Source organism: Penicillium malachiteum, assembly GCF_028827825.1.
Source record: "Penicillium malachiteum strain IBT 17515 chromosome Unknown utg000001l:1.0-8184562.0:1.0-8186909.0, whole genome shotgun sequence".
NCBI classification, from domain to species: Eukaryota; Fungi; Ascomycota; class Eurotiomycetes; order Eurotiales; family Aspergillaceae; genus Penicillium; species Penicillium malachiteum.
The window spans coordinates 4,463,014-4,478,532 of NW_026643094.1; the positions used below are offsets into that span (position 1 = coordinate 4,463,014).

Below are 15,519 nucleotides of genomic sequence, written 5' to 3' on the forward strand. Positions count from 1 at the left end.
ACTAAAGAGTAACCTGTGGACTAGGGCAAGAGGGGAGATAGGACACATGTCTCTTTTCCTTTTTTGTCAATCATTACACTTCTTCTACGCTAGACAAAGACGGAGAACTACGGAGTAAAATCCAGACTAAAGGACTAAAAAGTACCCAATAGTGGAGGCATCAAGAGCGGGCTGAAAATCTTCTGTGCCACCCGATCCCGTGACTGGGCTGGGCTTAAGGGAGGGGAGCATGGGGAAACTCACCGAGATACATATCATAGATTATCCAGTTCTGTGTACACATATTGGTATTTTAATACTTACCTAGGTATACTATACAGCAAAAAAAAAATAAAGTCTACCCTATTAAAATCATTGGATGAACCATGCCTGTAATCATTGACTCCACTTGCCCCGACCTCGGACCGGAATTTTTTCTTTACTGCCAAGCCCCGCATCGAGTCATACCTCGAAACGGATTTGTATAGACCTTGAACATAGAAACCTGGAGATATTTGGTCATTCATAACCATGTCCTCCTTCGTGATTAGAACTCCTTGCTCCTCCGCCAACATTGGCCCCGGATTCGATGTCATCGGTCTGGCACTGTCCCTCCACCTCGAAATCCACGTCACCGTCGATTCCTCCAAGTCCTCCTCCGATCTCCCCTTGAACTGCGCAATCACCTATGAAGATCGCAGTAAGAGCACAGAGCAGATCAGCCTTGACCCCGAGGTCAATTTGATCACTCGTGTCGCCCTCTATGTTCTACGATGCCACAATCAGCGCGCCTTCCCTGTTGAAACCAAGGTCCACATCATCAACCCTATCCCACTAGGCCGAGGTCTGGGATCATCTGGCACAGCTGTCGTGGCCGGTGTCATGCTGGGTAATGCGGTTGGTAACTTAGGATTGAGCAAGGATCGATTGCTGGACTACTGTTTGATGATTGGTAAGTGCCCGTCCAACTTCCCTGTTCTAAGGGTCTCGAGCCTATATCAATAAAACTTCCTACCCCACCATATTGCGTGCATACTGATGATCTTTTAGAGCGTCACCCGGATAACGTGGCTGCATCCCTGTTCGGAGGCTTTGTGGGTACCTATCTGAACGAACTCAAGCCGGAAGATGTTGCCCGCAAAGAAATCCCTCTTAGTGAGGTCCTCCCCGCACCTGCAGGTGGCATTGACACTGGATTCCAACCCCCCAGAGCCCCCACTGGGCATTGGTCACTACCGAAAGTTTGACTGGGCCCCCGAGATCAAGGCTATTGCCATTATCCCGGACTTTGTCGTGCCCACCGCTAATGCCCGTAACGTCCTTCCTCAAACCTACACTCGCGCCGATGTGGTAAGTTCTGGGATCAACAAGCTAGGATATGAGTCATAGACTAATCAGATATAGGTCTTCAACTTGCAACGCGCGGCACTCTTGCCCGCCGCTCTGGGAACCTCTCCCCCAGACCCTGATATGATTTTCCTTGCCATGCAGGACCGCGTGCACCAACCCTACCGCAAGACCCTCATCCCCGGTCTGACTGAGATTCTCCAGTTCATGACCCCGGCCACTCAGCCCGGTCTTCTGGGTATCTGTCTGTCTGGTGCAGGACCAACCATCCTGGCTCTGGCGACTGATCACTTTGACGAAATCGCAGACCGCATTATCGCACGGTTCGCCGAGAACAAAATTACCTGCCAATGGAAGTTGCTGGAACCCGCACAGGAGGGTACAACTGTATCCCCGAATTAAATACGATATACAATATATTGAAAAAGAAACTAAATAAAAAACAAGAATTATACCACGTCATCGGGATCCAATCTCACCTTCGATGAGAAACCAATCGCTAAAGTTTGCGATGCACATGCCAGATGGTTGACCTGTCCCACCAGGGCCATGTGGCGTCGCAAGATCTGTCGCAAGTTTCGACTCACCGCTGCTTTCTGTGAATGGCTTTCTGTGAGTGCTGCGGCTGCAGAATGCAGATGACCTGAGACACGGAATTCTGCAGGCGTTTCTGTTTCTGTACATAGTGGGTCCTAGATTTGTCCGAGCTGATAGTGTCAAGTGAAAGATCATGAATGCGCTATAGACATAGATGAATTACGATTTCCTGATTCCACTTGATTTTTGATTTATCTGCTTTAATTCCCTCATGTATTGAATGATGTGTGTTCCAATATCTAAATAACTTATACTACATATGGAGCTGGGCACCTCAACGATGAAAGCGGAGGCGGAGGCGGTGGGCAAATGACACCCTTGCGATAAGCCGTCCCAGCTCCCCAGATTGATCAATCCAGTTCAAACACGATCATGGATGAATTACTTGCACCGATTCGGGATGCCCTAGAGGGTCAGATTGTATGTATTCTTGAATCAAGCTTAAAACTCTAATCTGTGGTAGTGGTAACTAACCATTCATAACAGGACTTCCATGGCCAGCGCCTTGCTGAGCTGCTAAGCACCGTGTTGCTAGTGATCTCTGGAGCAAGTTCCCTATATATTCAAAATGATAGATCATAAATTACCAGCTTGCTAATTATAATTTCTGTATAGATTGTCAGCTTCCTCGTCGGATACATCTACAAAGACATCTACCTTACACTCTGGGTTGGCTTAGGTGGCACCGTGTTCACTGCTCTTGTGGTAGTCCCACCGTGGCCTTTCTACAACCAGAATCCCGAGAAATGGTTCAATAAATCAAAGAAATCAGGGAATCCACGCGTGGTAGTCGATGGAGTTAAGGTGGCATGAAGCGGACATACGAACTGTCTACATGAAAGCAAGTGATGGAGTCTATCAGGTCTTCAAGAGAATACCATGGCAATAACTACCTAAACGCCAATAAAATAAGATCATCAAGTCCTTTGTATTTCAAAGGGTGCTCGTCGTCCTCCCTCCATTCATCATAGCCATTGGGAACATGCGTGCGCAGCAACCAGGCCCGTTGCACTGTTGTGGCCCCGTGTTTTAATCCTCGTAGTATTTTAACGTCCATACTTCTGGAACTCCCAGTCACGGTTATCCAGTGGGCACACTTGACGGGTCTTCAACCATCTCGAGATACAGTGGAAGTGGAACGCGTGCTAGATATCGCCCATGATTAGTGCCAGTCGAAAGAGTACTCAGGTTTCGATTCACTCACGTTACAGATACCCCACGCGACAGTACACTCTTCTGTTGTAGATGATCCCTGGTTTGCTTGACATTCGATGCCTGTTCGTGATTAGCTAGAGCTCCATGCCAATAGTCGGTCTAGTCGTCTAGCCGGTCACATACACAGATCCATGATGTGGTTTCGGCAAATAGCACAGTTGTCGACAACAATATCCCAAGCCCAGAGAGCAACAGCGTTCCACTAGGCGTAGTAATTAGTATATTGTCATGATCGTCAACGGCCCCCAAGGTATCAGGTATCTCTGTACCTTCTTCACTTCGAACTTCTTCTTGCCATCAGCAGCACCATCGGAGCTCTTTGCAACAGCCTTTCCCTTGGAAGAGGATGCACTGGAATCCTTCATCTCGACGTCCACCATGGCTGCAACTCAAATGTATCTAGAGTGAGGAGTGGAGGTGTGGGATGGTCGGTAGATCGGGAAGCTGGGAGGACCTCTCGGGAGGGCTATGAGATAGACAACTGACGTAACGGAATGGGCGATCCACAAAGATCACCAATGTAGGCAGCTCGAGGTATTTCAGGTATGTTAAAAGAAATGAATAAAGAATTCAAAACATGAAAAGGTGGAATGAGGCTCTAAGATGGTGAATCCGTCTCTCTCTGCCTTAACAAACAGAACAAAACCCCACTGTTCCAGCGGCAAAATCCTTAGTCATGTGTCCCCGCCAACTTGGAACTCCTCCGTCACTTTCCTTCGACTCATCTTACCCTACCTCACCACTTTAGAGACATGTCTTCTAATGCTTTGTTGCTGTCGTTAATTGCGCCCTAGACCCTTCCTTTCTCTTCTACTTTCTCTTTCTCTCTTGCAACATTCACCACACTCTACTACTTCTTCACCCTTCTCAACGCTTCTGGCGTTACCATCATCTTAATATCGTCGACAGCTGCTGAGCAGTGACAGGACCGGCTTTCTCCTTGATATCCTTACCCCTGCTTTTTCTTAGCGTCTGCTCTGTGATTTTACTTTCTGTTTCTTCATCTCTTCAACCAGGCTGCCTATTTTTCAAGCCAAATCGTCGCCATGTCGACCCAATCTCCCCACCCACCCACACCCAAGGGCCCTCGTAACAACAACTACAACTACAACCACAACAACAATAACAATCGTCGCCCAAACAAGAAGAACGGTACTCCACTTACACAGAAGGCGGTTCTTTTGAACACCCCTCCATCTTCTCCGCCGCATCATATGAGCCCAGGTGGTGTCGCCACAGATTCCTCAATTGTCAATAACGTTCATTCCAAGAAAAAGCCCCCACGTTCGGGAAAGAAACCCAGGGACAACATGAATCGAGCCTCGCCCGCGCCTAATGGCCAAAATCAGAATGGTCATCGGCACACCTCCTCGCACTCAAATCTTACCCCGCAACAACAGCAACCAAAGGATAGCGCCTATGCAGGGCCTACCTTCCATGCTTCTCCTGCGCCGTCTGCTTTGCCGATTCCAAGTTTCTTTTCCAAGTCATTACCCGAATCTGATCTTGCACCTACCCTGGAGACTGATAGTGATACCGCCGATATGGCCGATATGGACGGTGATCTTGAAGTAACTCCCTCCAAGCCCCGGGCTCGTTTCCCGCAGCCTGAGGTGAATGAGCCAAAGGGTACCCCTCTTGATTTCCTGTTCAAGGCTGCTGTGCAGGCGCGCCAGTCAAATCCCATGACCAGTCCGGAGACCACCAGTCGCATGCGCTCGCCTCAGACCGACTCAAAGTACCTTCACTCAAACTCATCTGGAGGCATGTTCGCATTCGAGATGGACCCTTCGGAGCAGGCGCGCGCATCGCCCATTGGCCCTTCGTTTGCTCCTTCTTATCAGGATCGCATGAACGCCTTGCGCTCTTCGAGCACTCAATCCCTGGATGCCGACGCACAGCGACGTTTGAAGACTCAGGAACTGAAACATATGCTTCTTAATCCGCGCCCCCAGAAGCCGTCAGTGTTCCCCGCCCAGGAACCTCAATACACTGTCAATCCTCTCAACCCTGCCAACCACGTGAACGGCCATCACAGTAATGGAAATTTCCCGCACTATGCGACTCCCACTCGGGCTAATTCCGGTCCTCCTGCTCCGGTTTCTTGGGCACAGGGACATTCACAGGGACATTCACCGGTACCTCTCCAGCAGATGCCCAATAATGCCGGTCGTACTTCGTACCCTTACGCGAATGGTCATTCTCATGTGCGCAACTCGGAGTCTCCACTGCGGCGAGAGGTTCCGGTTCACTACAATGTGCCTTCTTCAGGACCCTATGGCAATCCTAATCCTTACATGAGGGGTGGTCCGGTTCAAACTGCTGTTCCTCCGACCCACTATGTTTCTCCTCAGCCGCAATACGCAACTGCAGCTTTCAAGATGCCGACCAGTTCTCCCTCACCTTCTAAGTCCGTTGATACTAAGAAGATGGAGGATGATCTTCGACGTATCTTGAAGTTGGATGCAGCACCGGGTATTCAGAGCTCCTTTGCCTGATTTCTGGTCATTCCATGATCGTTGCCTTCTGTTTTTCTGTCTTTTTCTTTTGCCTTTTCTTCCCCAAATCCACAGACCTCTAAGGGGTCTGATCACGCTACGTTCTTGTGATTCCGTTTGTATTCCTCTTTTTTCCATTCATTACAAATTGGTGCATTTTCACTTGGTTTCTTGATATTCTATGCTTCTACATTGGGTTTAAGGGTAACCTGGACAGGTCCAGCCCCTTCGGTGGGTTCGTTTTGGCATTCCTTCGCTTATGAGGTACTTGGTTAAGGGTGTTTTTGAGATACACAGGTCTTGTCTTCTCGGTACAGTGATTGGGTCATACTTCTATTATCCTCTTCTTGATGAATGAGGATAGGAGTGACCTTTGTTTTTGCATCGTTCGGAGTCGGGATCTTCCAAGTACTTTGCGATACCTGGTTACAGGTGGTTTTTGACGGTCCAGCTGGAGAGGGCTATGAGCATTCATTCATTATTTTTTTTTTCTTTGGTTCGTTATCGTGAGAGTGCCTAGAAGATGGGCTTTATTTGTTTTTAACAAGTTTCTTTTTCGTTTTCATGGTTGTATACTCTTATCTCCATGTATTCCGGTTTGATTCATAGTTTGTACATGGACCTCATGAATGATTGCAGTCCTGCAGTCCTCTTGTGGTTCTTGGCTATTCTGACATATCCCTGGTACTGAGATGGCCAATATGTTATCTGTACTTGACGCATCGTCAGGGTGCTTACTCCTTGTTTTTGGCAATTCCTTGAATGCCCACTCGCTCTTTTATTTCCAAAGTGATATCTTTGCTTTTTCTTTATCTTCTGATCATGTATCTCAACATGTATTGTGGTTAGTCTCAGCGCTTGTCATGTTTCAGCATATCTGAGATCACATGACCCTGTTTCCTCAGTGCTTTACCTTAACCATCCACAATCACATACTCCGCACATTGGACTGCCAAGTACATTTGGTATTGAAAACATCAATTAAGAATATTCTACTCCATACTCCATAGGTCTTCCCAGTTCATTCCAGTGGCAAATCATCAACATCCCGTGGCGAGACCAAACTGCATGCAGATTAAGTGGACACCCCGAGCCACACTATTTCGGAGCGTCGAATCACCGGCCAATATCCGAAGACCAGGGAACCCCTAGCCACAGAGAACCATAAGGTGTTTGGTCCACCATGTTGATCCCAATAAGAATCTGGGCCAGAGTCCGTTGAGATAAGGGTCCAAGACCACGAGTCTCTAGATGAGTTGAATTTAACTTCTGGATGGATCCTACATATCTCACAAATATACTGGTAGGTCATCGTCCCTGAGATATCAGGAGAAATATCCAGAGTGCATCATACACTCCACAGAACCTGAGCTGACGCGGTCTCGATGTTTCTGCGTCGCAATGTTCCCCTTTTTAATCTGGGTCGCGCCGACGCCACCTGGTCGGCTCCACTTTTCTGCTCAATTGGTGTCCATTGAATCCATTGAAGTGGTCCAGGTCTAATTTTATAACCAGTTACGATCCGCCCAACGGGTTTTGATTATGCGTGGATGCGTGCTATCCTATCATTCTGTTCTACTCCCTACAGAGTACTTTATCCGCAGAAGAAGATAACCAATATCTTCATATGTTGAGTATACAACATCGCCGGTATAGAGTCACTTTGTTGACTTTGGATTCTCTGGGGATCTCGTCGATCTTGTCTCGGTTCTCATGAAGCTTAATTGGGACGGAGTCTCGACGCCGCGGTGGCTGAAGTTGACACTTCTAGGGTGTATCATCAATTAGAAGATGAGAGCCAAGAGTGCTACAGAATAGAAAAGGGTCTTCAGGAGTAATTGGTCCTTTATTTGGGTCCTTGATATTGTACCATAATAAACAGTCTGAATGAGACTTGCTCATGTGCGGTATACATCGTAGGCACTTCTGTTAACAGATAGAAAAAGCAAAGAACAGCAGTACATACTAAGTTCTTTGAATTCTCATTAATTCCAAGTATGCTGCACTCAGTTTGTCGACATCATGATCTGCATGCCTGAGGAACCTGGATGCAGCCAGGGGGGAAAAGAGTGACGAGGTTAAAGTAGAGCAAAATCACGGGGAAATCCGATCATCTTTTCCTGTTTCTTCTTCTTCTTCTTCTAATTTTAATAGATTTTCAACACATTTGATCTTTACTCTTTTTCTTTTTCTGTTCCCTTTTACACTTAACTGAAACTCCATCTATCCTGTTTTTTTTTTTTTGTTTTTTTTTAAACCGCGGGACTCGGTCTCCCCAATGACCGCTCTACCCTGATTTCCCTTTCCCTACCAAAAAAAAAACCTACTTCCCCCTCTCCATCTGCCAACCTCCACCATGGCGAATCCGTTAGTCTTACCCTTTCTTCAATGATTTAGAGATTCATCTGGATATGATGCAAGACACGATTGTATTAGTTCTGAGATCCTAACCGTTGACAGTTTCGGTTCCGCATGGCGCTCCTTTTGGCATACCATGACCTCCTATGATCGTCATGCCTCCCACGATTCTCCCTACCGAACTGGTCAACATGTTCCCCTTAATCAAAGTCGCCATGAACCTCTCACATCCATTGCGACTAGCGCCATTGAATCTCGCAATGATCTCTCCAATCCTTATGACGACGAGCCGTCCAAGGGCCTAGCGACTGCACACGCCTCCGAATTCAATGGATCCCCCGTTGATATGGGTTCACCGAACCGCCCTTACTCGCCTGGAATGCGATCCATGGGACCTAAACGCAGATCCAATGATCAAGAGTCAGGGGAAATTCAGATGCAAAGCTTTCACGACGGAGCGCCACCACCACCCCCGGTCGCTCACTCCTGGCGGAAAATCGAACGTTGGCTAGAAAGCAACTACGAGGAACTCTTGGATAACCTTGGTGAAGGATGCACACAGAACGACATTAATGAATTGGAACACGAGCTGGACTGCAGTCTGCCACTCGAGTTGCGAGAATCTTTGATGCTCCACGATGGACAAGAGCGGCCCGGTCTGCCCACTGGTGTGCTTTTCAGCACTATGTTGCTTGATTGCGAGGAGATTGTTCAGGAGCGCCGAAACTGGAAAACCGTCAACGATGAATACCTCAACGCCGCCATGATGTCCACCCCCGTCTCTAGCTCTGCCGCCAGTTCCTCCGCCGCCGCCCCTCCACAAGGTGCCACATGGCGAAATGATCTGCTCGATCGCCAGGACTCCCAACCCCCCCGGTGCGGTGCAGAAGGCATATGCTCACCCTGCCTGGATTCCGTTGGCGCGCGACTGGGGCGGTAACCACATCGCTATTGATCTTGCCCCCGGTCCTGCTGGTAAATGGGGCCAGATCATCATCTTCGGCCGCGACTACGACTGTAAATACGTAATTGCCCGGTCCTGGGCCGCTTTCCTCGCTACATTCGCCGATGACCTCTGCAGCGGCCGGGTCATGATCGACGAGGAGACAAATGAGATGAAACTCAAGGAGTTCAAGGCACAGAACGTTGAACCTTCATACTTGGAGATTCTGCGCTGGCGAGTCGATCAGAAGTACGGTCGCCGTCCACAGCGCCGACGTGGTCCTAACGGATTGGGTGTGAATGCGTCTGGGAAGGGCTCTACCAGGGAATCTCCCTATGGTAGCCCGACTCGCGCAGAGGAACGAGGCCGGTCCCCGAACCGTTTCCCCAACCGTGGCCCTGCGCCGAGCCCCATGACCCAGTTCAATATGTCCAGTCCTCTTGCCCGGGTGACCGAGGAGGGACCATCGGCTTCTTCAGGACCTGCGATCTCTGAAGATCTACACGAGAGCAAGGAAGAGTCAGACGAGGATCTATTGGAAGTTACGACTCCTCAGATCTCCAACAAGGAGAACGAAGGATTCCCAGAATTGAAGTCTGAGGCGGAGAAGTCTGAGAAGAGCGAGGAACACTCAGGATCCTCGAATGGCATAGATTCCGAGGTTCTTGGGGAGATGAAGAATGTGGCTATTTAGAGTCTGCTTCTGTTTTGTTCCTTTCACTCTACTTTTTTTTTCTCATTCTCATTCTCTTCCTTCTCCTTTTGTCCTTTTCAATTCAGATTTCATTTCAGGGCACTGGCGTCGATGACGAGCTTCTGGATCTACGTGACAACCGTCCTGCTGTATAGAATTCCCCATGCTTTGTTCTCTCTGGTTTCGCTCCAAGGCATTTCTTCTTTGTAACTTTAGGGAGCTGTTTGTTTCTGCTTTTATTTGTTTTCCTATGGCTTCTGTGCCCACGGTCTCATTGATATTTGCCTGTAATTCTATGATGATGCAGTCCTAGTTTTCAATTCAATCGGTCTCGATCAGTTGATATCACTTGGATCATAAGTGAGATTTAATATCGTCTAGTATGTAATCGGCTCAATGCCATCAAATGTATACAATTTTAAATCAATCCAGCCTTGAGGGTTATACTCATTCCCAATCATCATCATCGTCATCGTAGCGTCCTCTCAACCCAGTTTTCCCATTCTGAATAATCTTCTTCTTCAATCTCATCCCCTTCCTAACATCAGACCCATCATCATCACTTTCCCCAAACTCACCCTCATCCTCATCTCCTGCAGAAAACTTCGCCTGCGCCAAAACACCCTTAAAGAGTAACCTCTTCTCCAAGACCTTGACATTAAACCCTTCCTCGGGGGCATCAAATCCACCAGCACCCAATCCTTCAAATCCAACAATCCGCTCAACTCCAACACCATCCTTGAACCCAATAACACATGGTAAAACCCGAATACTGAGCTTCTCTGCAAGGAATGGCGTATTCCGAACATCAACACGCGCAAATTTGACCTCGTAGTGTCGAGCCGCTAACTCCGCAATTCGTGTATCCATTACCGCACACCGTGCGAAATCATCATGTGCGAAATGGATCACGCAGCGCGTTGTCTCCGTTGTGAAGTTTAGGACGCTTTGGTCGTCGCGGAGTGTTGGGTAGCTGGTGTCTCGTACGATTGTGCTGCTTTTTGCAGATCGGTTGGTTTTTTGAGCGGCGAGCTCGGCGTTTAGTTGTTGGATTCGTTGTGTGCGGTAGGTCTCTTCTGAGTCTTCGTTTTCGAGGGAGGCGAAGAGGGCATCGTCGTCGGAGTGGTCTTCAGGCATTTTGAGATTGTTCTTTTTTTGTTTGAGTCTGAGGGGGTTTGTTGGAGGTGTGGATGTGGTTGAAGAAGATTGGTAGTAGATAGTTGGTTTATGGTCCTTTTGAGTCCTCTCAATTGAAAGGGGTAGTCGAATTAATGGATTTTCTTTTTGAAATAGGAGGAAAGTGGAGGTTGATCTTCCGAGGTTGCGTCTGGATCTGGGAGCTCCACTAGGAGGGGTGGTATATCATTCCGTACAGTGACTGGAAAAAAAGTTTGCACCAGCGCTAAATTAGCGGCTTGGCATACGAAATTCTGCCGATTTTTCTGCCGAAGAAATACAATAAATTCAATAACTAGTGTACCAACCATTATAGGTATATTTGGAAAATAACGTTGTAGCTGCTTGTAGGTCAGGCCTGTATGCTTCAAAGTGCATATTTGGGTACGTGTATAAGCGTCTAACTGGACGTGTTTCCGTGGTCTGTGTGGCATATTTGTATATAGAATAATAAGCTCCGTAGACACGTAGTATTGACTGTAGCTGACCGCCTAGGCGGTCAGCTATTATAAGGGTATTATAAGGGCGGTCAGCCGTATATAGCTTAGTGTATTAATAGCGCTGGTGCAAACTTTTTTCCAGTCACTGTACGGAGGTCGGTCCGGAAAGTTCTCGCCAGAAATTATAATTTCTTTTTCTCACACTAGGCTATATACAGTAAATATTGAAATATATCGCGTAATCAAGATGTATATAAAACGGAAATATATAGTACTGAAATATAATAACAGCTTGAAACAGTAAATATTCACATATCTTCCCATATATCGCTGTCGCTGTCGCTGTCGCTGTCGCTGTCGCTGTCGTTGCCGCTGCCGCTGTTATAGGCGTTATCACCTAACCCGCTAGGGGCTACTTCACCTAATTTATCACGCCCCTCACCGTATTCGTTGCCCCCTTCTAGTCTAATGACTTGCTGTATATGCCATGGTATACGTTCAATCCAAGCTTGAATTTGCGCCTGTGGTAGATCACGCCACGCAGCCTCCCATACTTTAATCCCTTCTTTACGCGATTTAGGTGCTCCTTTTCGCGTAGTGTATCTCTTCATCCAAGGCCATGCAGGTTCAATCATATTTAGATCAGGCGAATTTCCAGGCCAGATCATTCGTTGGACCCCCATTATATCAAATATTCGCTGTTGGTAGTGATGTGAATGGGCTGGTGCTTTATCCTCTTGAACTATTGTTTTCGTTCGAATTCGAGCACATTCTTGGGCGAATGGAAGTAGTTTTGGGGCTAAAATCACGGTGTTGTATCGGTACCAATCGATTCCACCTTTCGAATTGCGTGCAAGCTTTCCATTCTTCTGAGTCCATCTCCACTGAGGTTGTCTTCCAGGCTTATTGCGTAGCCCTAATCGCTGTATACCTGAATTAAGCTCCCATTCTGCACGCATAATAGGCTCTAATTCAGTATTCCATTCGGCGATTTGGTGTTCTGCTTCACGCTTTTGGGCTGTAGTTTCAGGTACCCAACAATGACAGGGGCCCTTCTGATCATAAGAAAAAGCACCCCAAAACATGAACTCAGAGGCCCCCTTCCAACGTTCTCGAATACAGCTTCGGACGAACCGCTCACTAGAAGTACGCCATACACGATATCCACCCCGACGGTGTAATAAAACAACCGCAGTTTCATCAGTCCAAATCACATTCTTCCAGTCTTCTATAGTCCAATGGGCGTGTTTTAAACACCATTCAAGACGTTGTTTTTTCTGCTCAGCGGCAAGCCCAGGCTTACGTGTAGGCTTTGTTTTTCGTAGGCCAATTTTTCGTAGTACATGCCAAACTGTTGTTTTTGATATATGAATCCCTAATTATAGAAGAAATATTAGAGGAAATAACATATCAAGTAACATATGAGATAACATATCAAATAACACACCAAGTAACACATCAAATATTATACTAAATAACATATTAAATAACACACTAAATAAAATATCAAATCTTAGAATAACTAACCTGATTCACTGCGTAGCTCTGCAGCTAGCTGTTCACATGTTTTCTCACGCCCATAGCGGTCTACACGGATTTTCGCCCCAAGTGTGGTTTTAAGCTCATCTGTTTGCTTAGATGGACGCCCAGAACGTGCTTTATCAGCTAACATTTCATCTGATATATTGAATGGTCGCTGATTCGGCTGAAAACCTCGTTCGAGTGCACGGTTCCATATGTCTCCTATAGTACGCCGTGGAATATTCATAAATTCACTGATCTCCTTAGGGGCATGTCCTTGGGCCCTTAGGTATACAATGACAGCACGTTGCGCAATATTGGTCTTCATTGTAGCTGTATAGGTGGGACAAAAGTGTAGCTGTGTAGGTGGGATAAAAGTGTGAAGGGGTGTACGGACTGTAGGCGGGGTAAAAGATAAAGATCTACGTGTCCACGGGTGTTATAAGCAATATTTAGCCTAGTACGTAACACGGCAATACATCCAATATACAGCAGGCTATACACCTGACATACAGGGCCGGTAATATATCAAGAAAAAGAAATTATAATTTCTGGCGAGAACTTTCCGGACCGACCTCCGTATGTATGGAGTGTATGGAGTGTATGGAGTATACGGGTACGGAGATTGGTTAACCTAAATTAAATGAATGGATATAAATATGAGAATTGGATTGTTTATTCTCGTAGATTCTGACATTCATTGCAAAGATATTGAGTATAATGTAGTGTTAATACCTAGTGTAGTGGGAGGTTGCGATAGGCCTGATCCCATACAAACTACCCATAACTTCACAATTCACTTCGAATGTTGCTACTCTCCATCTTTTTAAACATCTCCCCGGGGTATGGCAGATCACTTTGATGATGCCACCAAAGACAAGAAACATCTGAACCATCCTTCGCTGATCCAAATTTGAGGATGAAATACCCGACTGAGGGAAAGAGACTCCCTCGGCCGAGCCTGGCATACTCGTCACGCGTCAAAGTCCAATAGAAGCTGTCCTCTTGATAGGGTAGAAGAGAGAATGTATCATCTTGGCGACCTATGTATGACACTTCAATATGGGATTTGTCTTTGCTGTGGACTATTTGGATGAAAAAGTTTTCTGCCGCGTTGAAGTATGTCCCAACATAGGCATCTAGAGGCCTGGAGGATAAATCAACTTTTCGACCCACCGCAAGAGCTTTGTTGATACGTTTGGCTCGTTCTGCCTCAGCTTCGGCTGATTTTCTCGCCAACTTAAGATAATCGGGAGCGTTGTGACCGTTGTCGAGAAGGGTTTCCACTAAAAGCTCTCCAATCCATCGCACACCCCCATTGAGAGTTTGTGAGTTCACGAGGACAACGACTGCACTGTTACTCTCTGAGAGCAATAAATTATAAGCTTCAAACCCTGGTATATCCCCTCCATGGTATAATGCCAGCTGTGATGGTGCTCCCACTCCAACCATGGGATTGACTGAATCTGGGTCATATCCTTGTCCCAAGATAGCCGGAAGCTGGGCTCGAGCCCAGCCAAGTCCGTATGAGTGTTCGCGAAGAGACTTAAACGGTAGATGTTGATGTCCTTTCCATAACTTATCAATGCCTTGAATGACTTGGGGCGGGTTGAGTTGCCCATGTGACCCCGTCCCGTCTATAAGCATCATTTCACTTCGAGCAGCAGACATGAAGGCTTGGTAAAGTGTCAATAAGTCATTGACAGAACTTCGCACACCACCAGCTGGACCCATCACTACATCTTCCCCAAAAAGGGGCAATGCGGTAGGTACAAGGGATCCGTCTTCAAGGGCAGCATATGGCCTCGCTTCGTTGTCACGGGTTTCTCCTGTATAGTATGTTCGACTCATACGGAGAGGATCTAAAAGTCGATCCTGCAGAGCTGTTGCAAATGTTATCCTCGCAGCCTTCTCAATCACCTGGCCGAAAATCTCGTAGCCGAAGTTATTATACACAAATTCAGTTCGGAATGGCTGGATACCCGGAGCATGGTTAAAGATTTGAATAGCTTCTGATTTAGGCAGGTAGGGCTTATTGTTGGAGGCAAGCCATAAGGAGTTAAGCGATGCCAGGCCAGTTCGGTGCGTAAGCAGGTCGGTGAGGGTGACTTCGCCGTAAATGTCTTCACGATGAAATTCTGGGAGCAAAGTCTTCAGTGGAGTGTCCCACGAGGGGATAGTACCATCAGAATGGAGTGAGGCCACCAAGGCAGCTGTCATGCCTTTAGTAAGAGACCCTAACACAAAGGTAGTATTGCTATCACAAGGGACTTCCCCTGCAATGTCAGCGTAGCCAAGCGAAGCCGTGTAAACCTCATTATTTTCCACAATGCCAAATGACACTCCCGGAATACCTGAGATGTCACAGATATCCTGGATCGCTGGCAAAAGACTAGTCCACTTGTTGTTGGTGTGCATGATGCCCAGATTATGAATGAGGGAAGATGGAATGCCTAAATATTATAATCTATAGCAGCTTCCACCAGTGCACGGTGCACCGCAAAGAACAGATTAGGCTAATCAATCTAGAAAGTTGCCCAGGTGAGAGAGCAAAATTTTTGATTTCAGGCTGCTACAATTTGAAACTAATCCCTGCTCATAGTAGACCTAGTAGATATAGACCTCTTTCCCTACTTGGTTTTGCTCTTGATTTCCAAAGTATTCCCTTGATTCTGGATTTCTATCTTTCCTCCTCTTGTCACAATTCTGAGAGTCTCACTTACCCTTTATGTAGTATCAGGTAGGCTTTTA

The 15,519-nt window shown here is 46.9% G+C and overlaps 7 protein-coding genes across 7 annotated transcripts; 4 read left to right on the top strand and 3 right to left on the bottom strand.

Annotated features, from left to right (window-relative positions):
• Positions 1–510: 510 nt before the first annotated feature.
• N7483_001697 (homoserine kinase) lies at positions 511–1,728 on the top strand (the record flags this gene model as incomplete). Its single annotated transcript, XM_057085134.1, is given in 4 exon segments — positions 511–931; positions 1,030–1,139; positions 1,159–1,329; positions 1,384–1,728. 4 exon segments carry the CDS (start codon positions 511–513, stop codon positions 1,726–1,728), a joined length of 1,047 nt encoding a protein of 348 aa, XP_056951283.1.
• Positions 1,729–2,295: 567 nt separating this feature from the next.
• On the top strand, positions 2,296–2,736 carry N7483_001698 (signal peptidase complex subunit 1; the record flags this gene model as incomplete). The annotated part of the gene is made up of 3 exons (XM_057085135.1): positions 2,296–2,343; positions 2,410–2,469; positions 2,539–2,736. The coding sequence occupies 3 exons, from the start codon at positions 2,296–2,298 to the stop codon at positions 2,734–2,736; spliced, it is 306 nt and encodes a 101-aa protein (XP_056951284.1).
• Positions 2,737–2,969: 233 nt separating this feature from the next.
• On the bottom strand, positions 2,970–3,518 carry N7483_001699 (SCF ubiquitin ligase complex subunit HRT1; the record flags this gene model as incomplete). The annotated part of the gene is made up of 4 exons (XM_057085136.1): positions 2,970–3,068; positions 3,128–3,198; positions 3,262–3,340; positions 3,408–3,518. The coding sequence occupies 4 exons, from the start codon at positions 3,516–3,518 to the stop codon at positions 2,970–2,972; spliced, it is 360 nt and encodes a 119-aa protein (XP_056951285.1).
• A 666-nt stretch (positions 3,519–4,184) lies between these two features.
• N7483_001700 (proline-rich nuclear receptor coactivator motif-containing protein) lies at positions 4,185–5,636 on the top strand (the record flags this gene model as incomplete). The annotated part of the gene is made up of 1 exon (XM_057085137.1): positions 4,185–5,636. The coding sequence occupies one exon, from the start codon at positions 4,185–4,187 to the stop codon at positions 5,634–5,636; it is 1,452 nt and encodes a 483-aa protein (XP_056951286.1).
• A 2,356-nt stretch (positions 5,637–7,992) lies between these two features.
• Positions 7,993–9,631, top strand: N7483_001701 (SMI1/KNR4 family protein; the record flags this gene model as incomplete). Its single annotated transcript, XM_057085138.1, has 3 exons — positions 7,993–8,003; positions 8,097–8,828; positions 8,854–9,631. The coding sequence occupies 3 exons, from the start codon at positions 7,993–7,995 to the stop codon at positions 9,629–9,631; spliced, it is 1,521 nt and encodes a 506-aa protein (XP_056951287.1).
• A 469-nt stretch (positions 9,632–10,100) lies between these two features.
• N7483_001702 (thioredoxin domain-containing protein) lies at positions 10,101–10,768 on the bottom strand (the record flags this gene model as incomplete). Its single annotated transcript, XM_057085139.1, has 2 exons — positions 10,101–10,165; positions 10,210–10,768. The coding sequence occupies 2 exons, from the start codon at positions 10,766–10,768 to the stop codon at positions 10,101–10,103; spliced, it is 624 nt and encodes a 207-aa protein (XP_056951288.1).
• A 2,789-nt stretch (positions 10,769–13,557) lies between these two features.
• Positions 13,558–15,186, bottom strand: N7483_001703 (beta-lactamase/transpeptidase-like protein; the record flags this gene model as incomplete). Its single annotated transcript, XM_057085140.1, has 1 exon — positions 13,558–15,186. The coding sequence occupies one exon, from the start codon at positions 15,184–15,186 to the stop codon at positions 13,558–13,560; it is 1,629 nt and encodes a 542-aa protein (XP_056951289.1).
• Positions 15,187–15,519: the final 333 nt, after the last annotated feature.